Source organism: Thermobia domestica, chromosome 6, assembly GCF_964235325.1.
Source record: "Thermobia domestica chromosome 6, izTheDome1.hap1.1, whole genome shotgun sequence".
Classification (NCBI taxonomy): domain Eukaryota; kingdom Metazoa; phylum Arthropoda; class Insecta; order Zygentoma; family Lepismatidae; genus Thermobia; species Thermobia domestica.
In genome coordinates this window covers 98,506,717-98,526,700 of record NC_137459.1, presented here as the reverse complement: position 1 = coordinate 98,526,700, position 19,984 = coordinate 98,506,717, and the positions used below count along the sequence as shown (strand labels likewise).

The 19,984-nt window shown below is 38.0% G+C and overlaps 1 protein-coding gene across 1 annotated transcript in view; it reads left to right on the top strand.

The window, feature by feature from the left end:
* Positions 1-348: 348 nt before the first annotated feature.
* LOC145688121 (tubulin alpha chain-like) overlaps positions 349-19,984 on the top strand; it is a 63,718-nt gene continuing 44,082 nt past the window's right edge. The window contains exons 1-2 of the mRNA XM_081761886.1: positions 349-450; positions 18,524-18,639. Of these exons, the coding sequence (XP_081618012.1) occupies positions 18,637-18,639 (3 nt within the window). The 5' untranslated portion in view covers positions 349-450; positions 18,524-18,636. The remainder of the gene's footprint in view (positions 451-18,523; positions 18,640-19,984) is intronic.

The following is a 19,984-nucleotide window of genomic DNA, read 5'->3' as shown; positions in this document are numbered from 1 at the left end:
ATTGTGTTGGAAAACACTCTGCAAGTGTACTTCTTGGGAATTTCTTGTTTTGGTCTATTCCCTTCATTTTACTAATTCTTTAATTATTATTCGGTTGTATGTACTTACCGGTATCCTTTAGCCTACAGATCGTGATGGTGGAACGTTAAAGTAATTAAAGATTTTATTTAATCACATATAATAGTTTTTTTAACAGTTCAATTTTATAATGTATTGCAGAATGCAACGTTTCCTCTTTCATTGTTAAATACCTCGTTACAGTTTGTCAAGCATAGGAAGTGGTTTCGTCAGGAAACGAGATATCTAGAAGAAAGCTTTATCAAATGCTGCTCTTTAATTTCCTGAGAGAAATCACTTTGCCAGTCCTGCTGCTCCGAGAACGCCGAAGACAATATTTGTGTGTAGTAATTTAAATTACAGAGTTACGGCTAAACTGCTTCCTCAAAACTGGTAACTAATTTTCACTCTCGTTTTTCGCTTTACTTTCTATTTGTTAACTTTTGTTTGCCTTTTAATGTGCCTTTCAGCACCCAGTCTACATGAGACATGAACCTACTGTTTAACATTGAATCTAAACTGCACCAGCTCCTACCGAGAATCAAACCCGGTTCTCCCGCGCCAAGGGTCCATTTGCTTAACACATAGCCACGAAGGAGCTTAGTTGTTTGTTAATATCTTTGTGAAACTGTTAAGTGTGTAAATTGAAAGCAATTTCCAGGCAACAAAAATTTAAATTTTCAAATATGTTTTATTGAAAACTTAGATATTTGTTCAGGTCCATCAAGAGTTACATTTTTTTTTATCTACTTACCTCACTATAGCTCAACGTAACGGATAGAACTCCTATGTATAGGTAGTGCATATCGAAGCAATAGTAGTTGGTACTCAGATGAACTGAAAGTTATTGTTTTAATTACTTAAATGCACCAGATTGGTAATTTTTCTAGGTTTTATATTTAATCAAACGGAAATAATTATTTTATACTTATCGTCATAGGCGTCTCTGGCGGGGGGAGGACGCGTCCCCCCAATATTTTGAAGTACAAAATATTCAATATTTTATTCTAATTTAATTTATTTACTAACGACAGAATAACATATAAATAATTATAATTATATTTATTTAGAATATATTATTGAGGCTGTGAAACGATTATATCAGAGTTCTTGATATATCTTAAGGGGTCCGTGAAGGTAAGCACAAAGGTAACAAATGGAATCGGAGATAATAAATAGGTTGGGCTAGGTAGCATCATTTAATCACTTTCTTCCATGTCCTCCCCTCCCCAATTTTACATGCCAGAGACGCCAGTGCTTATCGTAACAGATTCTGAACATAAGCCTGGAAAAGAAAGAAGTGTCCAGGTATTTTTCATTTCAGTACGTAATCTTCTCATGACCTTTAAGGCAGAAATAGAACGGAAAAGCAGGTCTCTTTAAGTTCCGTTGATGTTATTTGGAGATACCGTTATATTTGACACTGTAGTAAATTTTCTTGGTAACTGTAATGGTATCTTGGGTTCTAAATTTTTAGTTTCAGAAAAAAATATTTTCTCGCACAGGAAATAATCATCATATTTAATGCTATATTTGCTAATGCTTATTAGATTAGATTTTATTGCATTCTGATCCTGGTGACCAGTTAAAAGCACAGAAGCGCATAATAGTGCACTCGTAATTTCCAATTCATAGTGAAAAAAATATGATTTCGTAATCGGTGTGATTTTGTGGATTCAAGTTCATTGGCTCTCAAATCCATAGGACAATCCTCTCAGCTTATGCCAAATTATACTTACAATGTTCTGTCCTTGAAACAGAGTACTTACCAATAAATACAGGTGTTTATTGGTAAGTACTCTGTCTTGAGGAGAGAACATTGTAAGTATAATTCGGCATAAATTGACAATATTGTTCTATGGGATTGAGAGCTAATGAACTTGAATCCACAAAATCTGAGATCTCAGAAAGAAGTGCTGAACACATGACTCAGGCTCAGAAAACCTAAATGAAAATATTGATCGCTATACATTTAGTTATTTTTTTTAAATGATAAAATTCATGTACTAAAACAAATCATCTTTGTGAGTTAGAATATTTGGCATTCGTGCAGTGTCTTGTGTTGGTCCTATGTCGGGTGATAGTGGATAGTACACGAGGTGATGTAGTATTGATTTTTGTGAGCAATAGATCAGACGTTGGTGGGTCAAAATAAAAAGTATCTGATTTTATAAGAGGGAAAGTTGTGGGTGCACCGTAAGTTAAACAAGTGTACTTAAGACTTTTAGTGTGTTAAGTGTATCGAAAGCAAGTGTTCAAGGGTGTGACGATAAACAAGGCTCGTATTAGTCCTCATATCAGAAAAGAGGAATAGTTGACGGGAACCAAGTCTAGGTGACAGGGATCGCCGAATATTGAAATAGGCGTGTCACAAAGAAAACCGTGGAGCTAGTGAAGCACAACTGATTAGAATGTCTTCGAGACGGGACAAGAAATTTCTCAAGTCCCATGAGCAACATTAGTTCTCGTAAATCTTAGATCTGGATGACTGTTTTAGTGTTACATGATTCATAATAATAAATAAATAAATAAATAAATGCAATGATTGTTCGAACATAATGAAGAACACTTATTAACGCTAATTGATAATCTCGGCGAAACCGAAAACCATGAATTCGACAATAATATTGGTCATTTCCAATCATTTTATTATCTCCCCCTCTCCCAAGTTGCGAAGCTGAATTTGGTTTTAAACGGGATCGAAAGCTTCACTCTTCATCACAGCGACCTAAAAATTACGGATCAGACACTAATATCGGTCACTTTTGAACATTATATATATATATATATCCCCCTCCTCCTCTTCCATATTGCGCTGCACCGCATCGGATGTGTCACCGGTTATTTCAGCGACCCCGGAAACTATGGATTCGACACTAATATGGGTTATTTTTGATCAGTTTTATGTATTTCCCTTTCCGCCTCCCCCAAGTTGCGGGTTTGAATTTGAATTTAGACCGGATCGAAAGTATCACTGTTCACCTAAGCGACCCAGAAAACTATAAATTCGACACTGATAGTGGCCATTTTCGATCATTTTTATATATCACTTTCTCCTCCTCCCCCGAGTGGCGGGGCTGATTTTGGGTTTAAACCGGATCAGAAATGTCAGTATTCATCTAAATGATCCCGAAAACTATGGATTAGACACCAATATTGGTTATTTTCGATCATTGTTATATTTAGCTCCCCCTTCCCTCCTCCTGCTGCAGCACACGGCATCGGAATTGTCATTGTTATCTCAGCTACTCCCAAAACTATGGATTCGACAATAATGTTAGTCAGTTTTGATCATTTTTAAATGTTTATCCCCTTCCCCTACGTTGCACTCTTCCCCTCCCAATTATCAGGTCTTAACTTGGATTAAAACAGCATCGGAAGTGTCACTGTTTCTCTCATCGACCCCGAAAACTATGGATTCAACACTAATATCGGTCATTTTTTGATCATTTTTAAATTTCTCTCCCCCTCCCCTAGGTTACATCGTCAAAGTGAATAGCCTAAAGTTATCCCTGCCCCTAAACTCATGTATGTTGAAAATTTGATTAAGATCGGTCGGCTGGTTGAAGTCACAATGGCAGTCCTTTTTTATTTTAAAATTCTTTACATATGTCTCCCCTCCCTTCCCCTAGGTTGGCTCGTCAAAGTGAAACGATAAAAAACACCAAAGGCCCGACCCTCATATATGTTGAAAATTTGATCGAGATTGGTTGGGTGGTTCAAAAGTTATTATGTTTTATTAGTTTTTATTTATAAGTCCCCTTCCCCTCCCTAGGATCTACCGTTAAAGTGAAATTACAAAAACGTTTCCAGATCCGAACCTCATGTATCTTGAAAATTTGATTGGGATCGTTCGGATAGTTCAAGAGTTACTAAGTTACAAAAATAGTAACTTTTCAGTCTTATATAAATTGATTTTTATATATCTCCCGTTCCTTCTCCTCCTCTACGTTGCTCCGTCAAATTTAAATCATAAAAACGATTCCAGGCCTGAACCTCATCTATCTTGAAAATTTGATCAAGATCGTTCAAGTGGTTCAGGAGTAATTAAGTTTTATTTATTTTTATACCCCCTCCCTCCTCAGTTCTACCATCAAAGTGAATAGCCAGAAACCAGCCCAGCCTCGAACCTCATCCATGTTAAAAATTTGATCGAGTTGAGTTGATTTAGAGTTTAACGTCCCGTTCAGCAGCGAGGCTATACGAGACGGAACCTACTGATTAACGTGGAATCCGAACCACATGAGCTCCCACCGAGAATCGAACTCGAGTCTTCTACGCTAAAGACGCGTACGCTAACCGCTTAGCCAGTAAGGAGCTCAAATTTGGTCGAGATCGCTCTGGCGGTTCAGAAGATTTAGATTCACAAACATAGTGATTTTCAATTCTATATATATAGATTGTATTTATAATTTGTTAGAAAATTGCTGCCAGCAGTAGTTCTGCTACGGGTGATATTCCAAAGAAACGTGTTCGTGACGAGGATACAACAAATTTGCTGAGCGATTTGACTGTAACAAGTGAAAGTTCTGATAACTATCAAGAATATTATTTCAGTGAATTTGATAGCGAAAATGAGTTTGAAGACAATTGTAGTGTTAGTGTTGCTCTGTTACCAATCCAGTGAATAGATTTTAGACGAATAAAGAAGAGAAGTAGAGATAAGCGATGATCTGAAACAAATCCTGGTGAAATAAAGCTACTGGTTGGTCTTCTAATACTTCAAGGCTTTGTACAGAAGCCATCTCCAGGCATGTTTTTAGTAAGAAGATAATAAGCACTTCCTTCAGAGTGACGTAATAACTGAACAGCAATTCCATCTTTGAATGAAGTACTTGCACTTCAATAACAACTGCGAGTATAATCCAGACAGGAAGCCAAATTTTAAGCTTTTTAAGATCAGACCTGTTCTCGATGATCTCATATCAAAGTGGAACTTAAACACGAGAAAGAAATATTTGTGTTGGTTGAAAGCCTACTTCTTTGGAAACGATGATTAGGTTAAAAGATATACACTGATAATGATGATGATGATAACAATATATGTATCTGGTTTATATACATAATATGTACCCAACATTGTTACATGTAATTCTCTGGTGGAATATTACCTATGAATAACACCTGTACCAATTATGATATAAGTTATACATTACTTACTTGATCTTGTAAAAGAAAATCATCCAACACGCGATAAACCTACGATTGAAAATTCCCCACTTAAGGGGTTAATACACAAGCTTCACGATCATACATGAGACAACATACGGAATTATGTCTTCATATATTCTAACTTCTTGAATGACAGTAGGTTCTTCATGGAGTAGTAGCACGAGCTTTCCACTATCAAACTTTTAGTTTCCTCTAGTGGCGGATCTTGAGGGAAGACACTAAGGTAAACATTTTAATTTTATCACTACAATGTAAGGCAAGAAAGCCTATCTACTGTACTAATTCTCCTATACAGCTTCCTGAAGTTGTATGAAGCTCCCTTCCCTTAGCTTGTAACGATACTTTTTTCCGGTTTGACTTCCCTTACGAGCCACCACTCGGTCGCCCCAAGTTAAAAGGAAGTATCTACATTTTGCATGTTTTAAGAAAAACAGCAAAAAAGATAATCTTTGATAATTAACGTTACTGTTAAAGACTTTGATTTCTTTTCTATTACCTTTCTGATAGGCATAATAGGTAGTGATAAGCGCAAGAGTCTTGGTTTTGCAGTTTGTGCAATAATCTTGCATCCAAGACCAAGACCAGGAATCCCGATGCAAGACCAAGACCAAGACCAAGAGGTGCAAGACCAAGACCACACCTGCAATACCAAGACCAAGACCAAGAGTCTTGCATAAGTACCGGTACTACTTGAATATTGGTACTGAATACCGATACTGCTTATACGTTGAATAATTATTTATCAATATAACCTTTAGCCTCCTTACATATACGGCACATCGAGGATTGAGCGATAACATTATACAACAATAAATAATCCATATTCACAAGTGAGAGTGATTTTGTACAGTTATTTCAAATAACTTGGGGTTTGATGCCGTTATTTTGTATTTCTAATATGGGTGAAAAGTATTTACATAAATTGAGTTTACACAAAAGACATAAGCAGTTGAGTCGTTTTCAGTTTTCACTCAAATTATTCTAAAATATTAAGAGGTTTGATTTTAATCATTATTATTTTAAACCAGGTTTTTTGATTTAGATATTTTGCTTTATGTATTTGTATTACATATTCACAGAAATAAGTTTGTTTCGCCTTGGTGTTATTATTCAACAACGGGGTTATGCTGGAAGAGGTCCCATAAACTTAAAGAAGTCCGGTCAGTAAATTTCTTAAATTGAGAAACTCCCGCCCTAGCCATCGGGAAAATCCCGTCATTCTTTTAAATGTAAAACAATAACGGGAAAATCCTGTAAAATTTAATTTGCATGTAAAATTTAAAGGTCAACGTATTATAATCAGTACGCTAAAACTGAGTGACACACAATCATAGTCAACGTCTTGCGAATAAAATCAGAAAAATAAACACACTGCTGAACAAGACTGCACTTATTTAATATAAAAACACATTTACACGTGACGTTTCGATCTTCTATCCCAGATCCTCATCAGACGTGAGTGTACGTCTGATAAGGATCTTGGATAGAAGATCGAAACGTCACGTGTAAATGTGTTTTTATATTAAATAAGTGCAGTCTTGTTCAGCAGTGTGTTTATTTTTCTAAAACTGAGGTATTAAATTACAAATTTAGTATGTAGGTATCATTGAAAGTCCAATCCAAGCTAATGTTGGAAGCTAAGTAGGCAATCGATAAATTTTACCAATTTTAATCAATATATTTAAGCAACCTTCGCTTCTTTATAAAACAACAGGCATGCAGAAATATATAATTTGGTTTCGTTTTGTATGTTTAGGCTTAACATCCTTACGTAATACCGAGGTTATCAAGGAGAAGACTTTCACTTAAAGTGACATCCGAAAGAGTACTTGGTTTACACATGAAAGAAGGGTTGTAGTTCGACCGACAATTGAACATGGGACACCTTGATTAAAAGGTGAAAAGGAAATAAGACTAATGCAGATGGTTTGACATGTGAAACGTCACTATGAAGTTCACACGATTCGCATTTTTGTCCTTTTAATTTTTTTTAGTTTAAACCAGTTATTTTTTTTAAAAAAAAAGAGCTGGTGTAAACTAGCCAACCCTAAGAGTAAAAACTTCTTTCAAAAATACACAAATAACTAGCAAAATTGTATGTAGTATTTTTACTTTAAAATATTCCATACCCTCTTTTTGAAACAAAATAAAATTAAAATAAAACATAAGAGAAATACTTAGATTTGTATGATACAATTAAAGGCTGCACATGGTTCTGTATATTCTTGAAATTCTACAGTCAAGTTTTTTATAACCACCATCAAGGGCGCCCATCAGGGGGGTTAAGGGGGCGCTTGCCCCCCTAGAGGAAAATGTACTTCAGAATATTGAAAATCCAATAGGATTTTTACATTAGTTACAGCAAAATTTGAAACTATTTTTGAAACGTCGCTTATACTTCCCCTCCTTGGAAACCACAACATGGGCGCCCTTGACCACCATCACGGTTTACCCAGTCCTCAAGTTTTCTGAATTTTTAACAAGAGGGATTCAACATATCATTACGGAACAAAAAAAAAAAAAAAAAAAAGGACTACGGAATATATTTAAGTTAAGCTAAATACAACTGCACAACAAACGTGACTGTGTGGTTGGCTTTTGCGCTTCTGTCGGGAAGTCCGGGATTCAACCCAGCATACGACCATTCTGACAAAGCCTTCCTTCATTCCATCTGAGAATGTAGAAATAGTGCGTGTACTGGCCGACTAGGAGTGTAGGAGTTGGCCGACTTCCTTTCTTATTGTTTTTAAATCGTTATTATTACTAATTACCAGCAGTGACGGTTTTGCGAAGGTTAGAGGATCGGTCTTTCGGACTGAAGCCTGTTCTCCAAAGTTGTGGAATGTCTAAAACGAACGAAATATCTATTAGTTATGCCTTTACTCATAAACTTTAAGCTCCCGTCAAATAAAAATTACGAATGTTTAGAAAAACTAAACATTAGTAGTAAGAAAACCCCTCCCAAAACACTTTCTTTAAATTCGCCACTGATTCTCAGTATAAAATGATCTTCAAGGTTGTATCCGGAAGATTATTGCTAAACATATAAACGAAACGAAATATTAGTTATGCCTGTACTCATAAACTTCAAGCACCTCCCAAATAAAATTAGGACTTTTTAGAAAACGAAACAATCAGAGAAACCCCTCCCAAAGTACTTTTCTAAATCCGCTATTTATTATTTGTATAAATTGGTATTCAAGGTTGTATCTGGAAAATTATTGCTAAATCATTGCACAACTACAGTATAACAGAAATGTGCAAATACGGTTTGACGAACATATTGAAAAACGTATGCTTTGACGGATATATAGAAAAACGTAAGTTTAACTTCCGTGCTAGAAGCTGGAGTACTAAGCTATTAGAAATAAAACACGGATGACAAACTAAAATGATCTAGAGAAGGAAAAAACTGTCGATAACTCAAAAGTTAAAATAAAGTTAAATAACCTGTAAAATTGCCCTCAAATACTACATTCTTCATGTTAGCTTTAATTCGTAAAATATGTGCTCCATCCATCTTGATGGTGAATTACACAGCTAAATATGGCATTCAGGTCGTGGAAATCTTATCTAACTATAGAATATACCAGCGTTTCCCAACCGGTGTGCCACGGCACACTGGTGTGCCGTGAATGGGCCGCTGGTGTGCCGCGAGGAATCGAAACAAAATTATTAATTTTATAGTAATCAAATTGCAAAACGTAGGTAAAAATGTATATTTCTATTTCACATTACTATGAACGTCTACTATGAATCTACAATTTTAAGTTTCATACCAGGTTACTGTTTGTATATTTCTAATGTTGAAAAAAATGGTTATCATTGTTATGACCATTATTGCTTCTTTATTGTTGCAGACTATTTCGTAACTTGAAAATTTAAAATATCATTCAATCCTTTCGACAAGTTACCTACATTTATGTTTTAAAAGTAAAAGAGATTTGTTTGTTCGTTCGTTATTTAGTGATCTTCCTTCTTAGTAAAACGTTGGATACAGTTTTTAAAAAGAAAGCGTATTTTTAAAATCTGAGTGCAATATTTCATTGCAGTTGTTTTCTATTTTTAAATTAGAATGAAAAATAAGGCTAATGATTTACCACGGTGATAGAGCAGTGATAGAGCTTCCTTCTCTGTAAGAAAGAGATCAATAATCACAGAAAAATACCACTGTGTTTTATATTTACAAAAGTGTGCCCCGAGAATCCAAGTAACACCCGTAGTGTGCCGCAAGTTGAAAAAGGTTGGGAAACGCTGGAATATACTATAAGAAAGCTATTTGGATAGAAAAATCATGAAAATGAAAAAAGACAAAATTTCCAAAATTCTCGGTTTTTTTTTTCAAAAAAGCCGGCTTTTTATGTGAAAAAAACCATCGATTCAAAAAAGCCGGCTTTTTTGCATCTCTACTCAAAATACAATTTCTCCTCAGCCAATGTCCCAACCAGTTTCTCTTCCTCCTCTTAATTACATCTAAAATTCTTCTCCCCTGCTGCTACTTTTTCTAACACCTTCTCATTCGTTTTCCGTTTAACCTAGCCAATTCTCTTCCTTTTCCTCCATGGGCACGTTTCGAAAGTCTCCAGTTTTTCACCGCTTTTGTGTAATGTCAATGTTTCTGCTCCACCGAGTACATATTGGAATCAGTAAAACAAAATCTCAATATTTCATTGGGGGTTTATTCAATACAAAGATTAGGTAATCGTGGTTGAAAAAAAAAATCTGACGCCTTTAGTGTGTAAAAATAATTTGGAATTCATGATATTTCAGAAACCTGTGCCGCCTTGATTTTCTTTCTTGCGTCTCAGGGGTAGCCTCCCCAGTTTGGGAACCAGTGGAGTATTTTATCTGTTTAAAAATAGGGGAGAGTGTCCGATATCGCACCTGGTTCTAAATCGCACCACCCCTAGTTTAAAAAGAACCGTAGTACTAACAAGCCATCTGGTGGTTAAATTAAGTACTTAAGCATATTCCCATAATTACAGAGTAAAGTGACGACGTTCAGTAAGTTATGTGTGTGTGCAGTTGCAGTACAATATAATTGGAGTATTTCTTACTAATTTTCGGGGTATTTCACAGTAGAACAGGGATTAAGGCAAGAGAATTAGATTATGTTTCAATACTTAGTAAAAAACAAAACACCCTTAATATTATAGTGGCCAACTCGTCATTATTATTTTTTTTTAAATTTTTGAGGAATGTAAAGAATATTTTTTTAAATGGTGTAGTTTCCCAAATCGCACTACTACCGTGTGTCCGAAATCGCACCAGTGCGATTTTGGCTCCCGTGATAAATTGTTTTTCCTGATTTCTTTCTCGTCACAATTCACACAAGGTAGGCACATGGCAATATGGAAAATGTTCTCCGGAGTCTATGAATCGTGCTTTGAAAAAATATATAGAAAATAAAGTGACTCTGCCCAGCCCAATAGCAGGAGGAAATAGAACTACCAATATGCAACCACAAAGAACAGAAGTACTCTCATCAAGTCCTTACAGAAAACATCTTGAAGAATAACGGCAAAGGCAATGAAGAGTATCCAAACATGTGGAGAGGCCTAATCTTTCTGAACCGTCAGCTAGGTCTGTATATGCTTCAGGAAACCTTAACACCAGAAAGTGTATTCGAAAAGTAGATACATCCAAATGACGATGCTCCGAGCTACATATTCGCAGTGTCAAATATGGCTATTGGAATAAATGAACAAGATTGGTTTTGTGTCTTTTGTCAACAAAATTTAATAGAAGATATGGTACAGAGTGTTTTGTGCAAAGTCTGGATATATGAGTCTTGTGCGGGTATTTTAGGAGATATGAGTCTTGTGCGGGTGTAAAATTCTTTCAATCTAAAGAGGTAGAGCAATTGCTGTACACGGGAATTTGGAATTTCCCATCACCTTTTATTATAAAACTGTCTTCTTAAATACAAAAGATATACAATAAGCAGTTCCACTAATAATTTGGGTAAAATAAAGAAAGGAACCCAATGACCAAGCGTCTTAGGGCTTTTGCAGGTGAGGTACCTCTCGGTGACCAGACGTCGTGAGAGGGGTTAAGCTTAGGTGTCTCTCTCGGTGACCGGGCGTCGTGAGAGAGGATAGGAATCCAATGACCGTGCGTCTTAGGGCTTAAGGATGAGTACCTCCCGGTGACCAAGCGTTGTGAGAGGGTTTAGGTGGTTTGATCAACCTGGGTAGATTGATACTCGATGATGTGTGCCCCTCTTTTTATCCTGGAATGTCGACTGCCATCGGTGATCCCCGTCTTGCCGACTGCTGGCGAATGTGGGCGACTCCTCTTCGGGTCAGTAGTCTGCGTTGTTTTTGTTTATTATTAACACGTGTAGTACACATGGTTATCGCATGTTATGGGGACATGCGGAACCTTACAATATAGATACTTTAAGTTTCATAGGATTATGAGCAATATTGTTCATTGGATCAACAATATGGATATTTTTTTCCTTAATGATATGTTCTTCCTCGTATTAATAACACTGAGATAAAAGAATGTAATATATCATAGAAATGTTAATTTATTTTACTTGTAGGTTGCATTTATACTTAGCTTATTTCTAAGGTGTAATTTCTGTGCTCGATTATTTACATTGCAGTATTTTTCTCTTTGAAGATGTATAATACCTCATCTTAATATAACAAATAAAATAATGCGATATTCCATGGAAATGATAATTTGTTTTATCCACATACTTTACTGTAAAATTTGCATGTATTCAAATGGCGGTGCGATTTTGGCTTCACATAGTGCGATTTGGGAAACCTGTTGCGTAAATCGCACCAATCACAGGCTTCTAAAATATCATTTTTATCATGATAATGATAAGATATCATTATGAAATCACTGTAAAAGAATTGGAAAACTATAAAGTTCAATACGATCAAAAAATCGTTTTAAATTTCATCAAAAGTTTCGAATTAAAACCATTTATGTAAAAAGTGGTGCGATTTTGGCTACTCTCCCCTATATAAAGACTAGCCTTTGGCTAGCTGGGGGCTCCGCCCTAGACCACCAAGTTTGCTCAGCCTACGGCCTCCAATCATTTACGTATGAGCCCTTGCATCAACAGTGAATTCCGTGCATTTGCTTTTCATATTGCCTAATTTTGCCGAGCTGGGAGCTCCGCCCGCACCCCCCTATTGCTCGTTCTACGACCTCGAATTTCTTAAACCCACAATTCTACCGAATTTAAGTTTCTTTTCCTGTTTGAAGCATCTGTAAGATAAGATTTTGTGTCCCAAGAAAATGCCTATTTAAATAACATGGGGATTTCTTCATTCCCCTTTAGACACCTTAAAAATTAAAAATATTCACTTTTGGCAATTTTCCTGTCGGTTAGTTCCGGAAGACTACAATCATGCCAAATTACATCATTATAATCCTGCCGGAAGTACCTAAATATTTTGGAGTGTAGAAGACTTCCATATAAATAACATGGGAACGATTTTTTAGTTCCCCATAAAATCACTCTAAAGTTAGAAATTTTTATTTTTACTGATTTACTTACGTAATGCTAACAAAAACGTACAAGTATACCGAATTTCAAGTTTATATTCTAATTCCAAGTACCCAAAATATGAGAATATATATCCAAAAAAGACCCATTTAAATAAAATGGGGAAATTCTTCATTTCCCATTTAGCCCTGGTAAAAATTAAAAATATTCACTTTTGACGATTTTCTTGTCGGTTAGTCCCGGAAAGCTACATTCATGCCAAATTTCAACTTCCCACGTCAACCGAAAGTACCCTTTTAATTTATGTCAGCTCATGTAGTTTTATATATAGTTAAGATTACGAAACGTTGTGATTTATCTTATAAGTAGCGAAGCGTGGTCACCCACTGAAAAAAAATAAAGGTCATCATCTATGTTGTACACTATCAACATACTTACACGAAGGTAAACTGTATTAGGAACATTTAGAAACATACATTTTATTTCCGTTACTATTGGCATAATGTACACTGAGAAAAATCCGTTCTCCGGACAGCGGTATATTGTACAAATATACGGTATCCTCTTGCTTACTATAGAAATCAATACGGAGCATACGTTATCCGTATGATACATATTCACTGCCGTTTGATGTTACATCATGCCGTTGCAGGATGTATGACATCTAACAGTTTTCCGTATATCACATGTATATACTTATGTTACCTTCGTCAGCTATATGCTATATACGTCCATTTGTATGTGAGATCCTGACCGCCTACATTGTTTCATACAGAAAGTACGTATAGATGGAACACTTATACAGAAAGTATTATAAAACATGCGTTTTCAGTTATACGTCTGGTGTACGTTAAGTCCAAAAACTACAGGAATTACGCATGTAACCTATCTTTTTAAGTATGCCACCTACAATTTTTTTTCTCAGTGTAGAATTTATCGTAAACAGGGGTAACTTCGTCAGGTTCTGAGCATATTTTTGTATGCAAATTCTGCAACACTGGATGCACATCATTGAAATCCATGAGGTATGAACATTTAAATCATACTGAACTCGTACAATTAATGCCATAAAGATATTCCGTTCCCAGAGTTGCCAAATTGATATTTTATTGACTGACGAAGTTACCCCGCCACATGGGGTAACTTCGTCAGGTAGATGTTTGACAATGAATTGACAAGTTTCCTCAGGTAGGTATGGGGTAAATTCAATATACGGAAAACAGATATGAAGAGTTTGCAAGGTTCGTAAAGTACCGATACCATACGGTATGGTATTACAAGCACTTATTGAGTGTTGCCAAGTAAAGGAAAAGACTACATTCCTACAGTTTTAATGTGTCAAGCCACATTACAAAGATTTATACCGGTAATACTGGTTAGTTATGAAGTGTCCAGTCATCATCCTCACAAATAGCGCACAGGTAGTGAACGTCTTTTGTTCTGTTATTGCATACCCCGCAAACCCACTTCTGACAAGCGAGGCATTACACCCAGTCAGCTCCATGGTAGTATCTGTAATCACACTTGCAGATGCCACACGTATTGTCGTCACTCTCCGTATGATATGCTGGGGGACCAGAATCTTTGGCACCTATCAATGGGACGGCAGCTGTGGCACCAGAGGGCTCGATGTTCTTTGCCGGTACAATCTTCTTACCCCATTTGCGTTTCTTCGGCACCATTTTCTTACGGCGACTGTTCAGGTGTTCCACAAGGCTGGCATCCATGTCTTTCCCGATGCTTGTGGGATCATTTGTGGTCGCCATCCGAACTTTCTTCAGAACTTTCTCTGGGTCAAAGGGATGCAGTTATGTTGCTCGAAAAGCGTTCTTTAGTGTGCTTTCTGCATTCTTCAGGACCCTGTTGAGGAGTTTGGAAGCTGGGCTGGAAAGTGCTCTTTTGGTAGAACACTTCGACTCCTACTTTCGATCCGCCACTCCTCCAGCAGACGTCTCCAGTTCCCTTTAAGTGAACGGAAAAACGCGATCTAATGGCTGCATCAGATGCGTCGCATTTGGTGGGAATGATGTGGAGTAGATGCGGTTTTCTTTGCAGGTCCTTATGACGTCAGGTGCAAAATGGGACGCGAGATTGTCACCTATGATGAGTTTGTTCCTCTGCTTGTTCTCAGCCTTCGTTAGTAGGATTTCTAAGAACCACCTGGAAAATCTGTGGGCCTCAAACGATCCGGGAGGGATTACGTCGTACTTCGTGCCTGGGGTCCTCCTTCACACCAATTTGAATGCAAGTTCTGAGCCTTGTAAATAACCATTGTGGGAAGAAGTTCACCAGATGTGGTTCCACATAACATAAGGGAAATTCAGATATTCGAATGCACTATAACTCACTCAACACGCTTGATACCTCGAAGAACAATCACCTTTTTTGATCCAGGGTCATCTGTTATGTTGGTTTCGTCGAAGTTGTACATGTTTTCCGGTGGTGTGGTGCGCACCTGGGGTTTGATATTTGTGAAGAAGTTCCCTACATCGTCTGCAGACAAGGCATTTCTTGCGGAAGTGATATCTGTGGCAAGCCGAGTGGTGAGATTGTGACCCCGAATGAAGTTTTTTAGGAAATCTTTACCAGGAACGTTGTTTCGGAACTTCGTGATTGTGATTCCCTTTTTATCCAAGTACGTATTGACGAGTAGAGCAATGTCAGACCTAGCAAATGGAATGCTCCACGCTGCAAGTTCCACAAGAGTATCAACAATGGCTTTCTCTTCCAGTTCGTCCAACGTCAAAGGTCGTCCCTCAGTTTCACCATGATGATCATGATTTTTGTCTTGCAGTGTCGTTGGCGGCACACCTGTCACTTTTGAAGCGTAAGAGACAGATTTTCCCTGCGCCATTAATTCCATGGCTTCCTGCAGTTTTTCCTTGTGGTAGTTTCGATAGCTGCGACCTCCCACAACTTTCTGGTAGGCCTACTTTCGTGGCAAGTTTCCAGTTCAACAGAAAGTATAAAGAAGAAAAACATTTTAGTTTCCCTATTGACGACGGCACGTACGCATGTAATGTGACAACATTGAAACCATGACGAAGTTACCCCGGTTCACGGTATTATCTCTTATATCCATAGTAAAATTTAGCTATGAAAAGCATAAGATTTCTTAAAAGCAAGAGGTGCATGTCTCTTGCAAGCAAGACCAAGGCTGGGTGTGCAAGACCAAGACCAAGACCACCCGGCTCATGGTCTTGGTCTTGCATTTGCTCATCACTAATGATAGGGCAAAATGACATAGCCAGGACATGCGCAAGCTTAAAACAATACATGTAGTACAAAAACACGAAAATGGCGCGAAATGCAGTTACTTTCCTTTACTTTTACGCGGTCACTGCTTTCCTAACTTCGTTCTATTTGTTACCATTATCCAGTGCCATACGCAGAATTTCATCCTTCCACTTCCTTCCAATCTATAGAAAGAGTCTGGAAGATCTGTCGAAGGAGATTAAGTAGGCATTCTGAATATGTAATAACTTGACGCAGATGATAAAAGCTTGTGGATAGAATATACCTATACGTATAGTAGTCTACTACTATGTCATGGAAGTTTCTTTTGATTGCTTTACGTCTTCGGCGTGAGAGGCACGGGTTCGATTTCCGGTGGGAGCTGATGTGGTTCGGATTCCATGTTGAGCTCGAGGTCCACGTCTCATATAGCCTCACTGCTGAAAGACGCTGCTTACTGCTGAGTGTTTAAAGGTAACCAAGAAAAATCTGTCGCTTTCTCACCAACCACCTTCGAACATCGATATGTCTCCTAAGACGTATCAGGAAGATCAAAAATAGTCCCTATCGGCATTGGCGACCATCTGCCAACGTTCTCGAAGGCTATAGACTCCATCGGAGTAGAACTTGGTGGGCCGTAAAGTAAAGAAGGTATCAAGTGCATTTTGCATCTCTACTAGGGCTTTGAACTGGTGTCCTCTAAGGTGATTGTCCAAGGAATGGAACAGGCGATAATCGCATGGTACAATGTTCGGGGAGTATGGCGGATGCAATAGTGTTACCCATCCAAGGCATACAATGGTGTCCCGGGTCATCCTAGCCACATGGAGTTTAACGTTGTCTTGTAACAGGAGGACCCCTTAGCGATTCAAAAGTACTGGCTCCCGAGTTTTTTTTTTTTTTTTTAACACGGCTCAACTGCCGACAGTACACAATTGCATTGATGCTCTGACTAGCTGGTAGCAGTTCCCGATGCACGATTCCGCGAGCAGTCCACCAAACACACAGGAGGGCCTTCTGGTGCAGTGCTGGTTTTGGCTGTCTTGGAACCGGTTCATGGGACGGCGCCGTGGAACTTCGTACAAGACCCACTTCTCATCATATGTCAACACCTTGTCCATAAATGACTCCTACCTCATACGAGACAGCAACGAAACACAGGCATATGCTCGCGTTGCCTTCTGGCCCAGAGTCAAATCATGAGGGACCCATCGACCTAACTTGTAGTGCTTCCCAAGTTGATGGAGGTGCTCCCGAATAGTTTCTCCACTCACACTGAATTGTGTCCCAGTTCCTCACATGTCTGACCACTGTTCGCCTCAATTACTGCCTAAAGATCTTTCTTTTCTACATGTGTTGGTCTTGTGGCACGTGGTGCGTCTTCGAGTGTTTCGTCACCGTCCTTAAACTTGTTAAACCACCGCTGTTGGAGTAGTCACGACATTCATCAAAGGCCTGGCATATCTTCCGCCCTGCTGCAGCGGCGTTTGACCCCAGTTTGAACTCTTACAGCATACGCACCCTTATGACGCTCTATGGAGGTCCCATGTTCACTTTGTCCTTACGCAAGTTCACGGTGTAAGTGAACTGTCACAACCAGGTAGTATGTTGGATATACCCACAACAACAACTGACCTTCGCCTTATCTCCATTCGGGTTCAACTCACGGTGAGAGGGCCAATTAAACACAGACCTCCATAAAAAAGCGACAGAACTTCCTTGGTTACCTTTATATACCTTGATTTACGATCCACATACTTTATTGCACCACAACTGTGTTACTTAGAACCATTAACAGCTACAACTTTGCAAAACCTCAAAACTTCAAAGAATCTACTAAAAGAACTTTTCAGGTGTATTAAACTCATGATTCGAGGAAAAGTAGAGGTAAGACCAGTAGTAGAAAAACTGCAAGAAAGTAGACTTCGATAATTTCAACATGTATGAAGAAGACTTTCGGAATACGTAGCTCAGAATGGGTGCTATAGAACTGAATGGGAAACGAATGCGAGGTCGACCAAAGAAGAAATGGGGAGATTGTGTGAAGAATGATATGGTGTAGTGTGGTGTCACAGTGGATCCGGAAAGCGACAGCGATCCGGAAAGCCAAACTAATCTAAATGGAAAAAAGATTTAGAAGATGAAAAAGAAGAATCCTCGGAATTCCATTTTTAAATGATATTTTATAATCTATCTATTCTTTACCCAATCATGGGATTTTCTCAGACCTATGAATAGTTATTGAAATGCAATTATATATTTCCACTTTTCGCTAATTTGACCCAATATTGTCTACTACACTAACATATGGATAAGCATATTACGAATATATATAGCGCTTATAGCAGGTTGAGAATAGCAATATTCTTCGTTAATTAGTGCATTTCGCTGTACTTCCTTTGCGAAACGTAGACGTAGACACTTTTACCTATTATTGCACTTGTCTGTTCATTTTCCTTTGCACCAAATAATAAAAGGGAACGAGTAGAGGAAGAAGTCTCGTCATTGTACTATAATTTGTTGAAAGATAAGAACTTATAAATAAACTGTTCTTTTATGTTGATTTTTGCAATTTACGTTTTTCAGATATTCTACAATTCAAACATCAGTGCTACCTAAAGCTGCAACTATATATTTAAAGAAAAACGCACATAGAAGAACTAAGTCTGTCGGAAATTTGATTAGAGAAGATACGAAACATGGTAAGTATATTGCGTAATGGATTTTTAGTTTTTGAAATAATGCAATTTAAAATGTGACAAACAAACTGAATTAATACTTTGAGTTTATCTTAAATTGTCAGTAATTCCGGAATTCATTAATCAATTTAATTTCAATTAAATCCAATATAATCCTCATTAGCACAGATGTTGTATTATAATTAATGTGCTCATTCAGAACAAGATAAATTGTATATATAGGGAAGCGCATCTGATGATTTTCTGTGATTTTATTTTAATGATCAATTTTACTGCCTTATTTCAAGTGCAGAAATCTTTGTAAAGGAAGACTACATGTATTGGGTTCTCTCAGAGCCGTGCCGTAGGGAGGGGGCGAGCGGGGCAACGGCCCCAGACGCCGAAGTAAGGGGGCGAAAAATTCGGGAGAAAAAAGGAAAAAGAGACGACAAATTGTTAGGGATATATGTATGGGGGCGCCGTCGTATACTTTCGCCCCGGGCGCTTGTTTTCCACAACACGGCCCTGGGTTCTCTATACAGAATTCCAAGGATTATAAATACAAAGTATGAAGAATAGCTATTATTATCTGTATATTTTAATAATCAGGAGTTCAAATAGGAATACTCTTAAGGCGACTGAAATTTTCTTTCAAGTTTTCCTTACTCATATACTCACGCTGTACCTGGCCAATTCCCTTTATCCAACGCTTTCAAGAAAGCTGTGCTTTCCAAATGCCATTGGCCATATTTTGTGCTAGCCTAATAAATCCATTCACATTATCAGTGCGTTCGCCTATTCTAGACTCTCAATATTGGAAGCAATTGGCCTTTCATACTACACTCGTCCGAAACTAGGTAACACCTGGATCCAAATGTTAGAACTATTCGTCAGGGAAAGAAGCAGAGTTGTACCCGATTTTTTTTTCAGGGAATCTGAACTTTTACATACTAAAAGCGAACCGAAAGTTATGTTTCAGAGTGTAAAAGCATTAATAACTCACCACGCACAGACTACAAATATATATTACGCATAGTGGCCCCGCATAGCGTAGTCGCTAACGCTCTCGCCTTCGGTGCGAACGGTCCCGGGTTCGATTCCCGGTGGGGAACTCGGTCGAAGGCCAGCCACCCTGAATGAGGTTTCCCTGGGTTTTCCTCATTCACACCAGGCAAATGCCGAAGTGGTACTTAACTTATAGGTCCCAGGCCGCTTCCTTCCTTCCCCTTCCCCGGAGAGTGTGCTCGCCAAGGGACGTCATCCTTCAAACGTGACGGGCTAAATGGCCTTAGATGCCGAAAGCCCGGAAATCTAAATCCTAAACCCTATATATTATGCATACGACTATTATCGTTTGCAGTTGAAATCT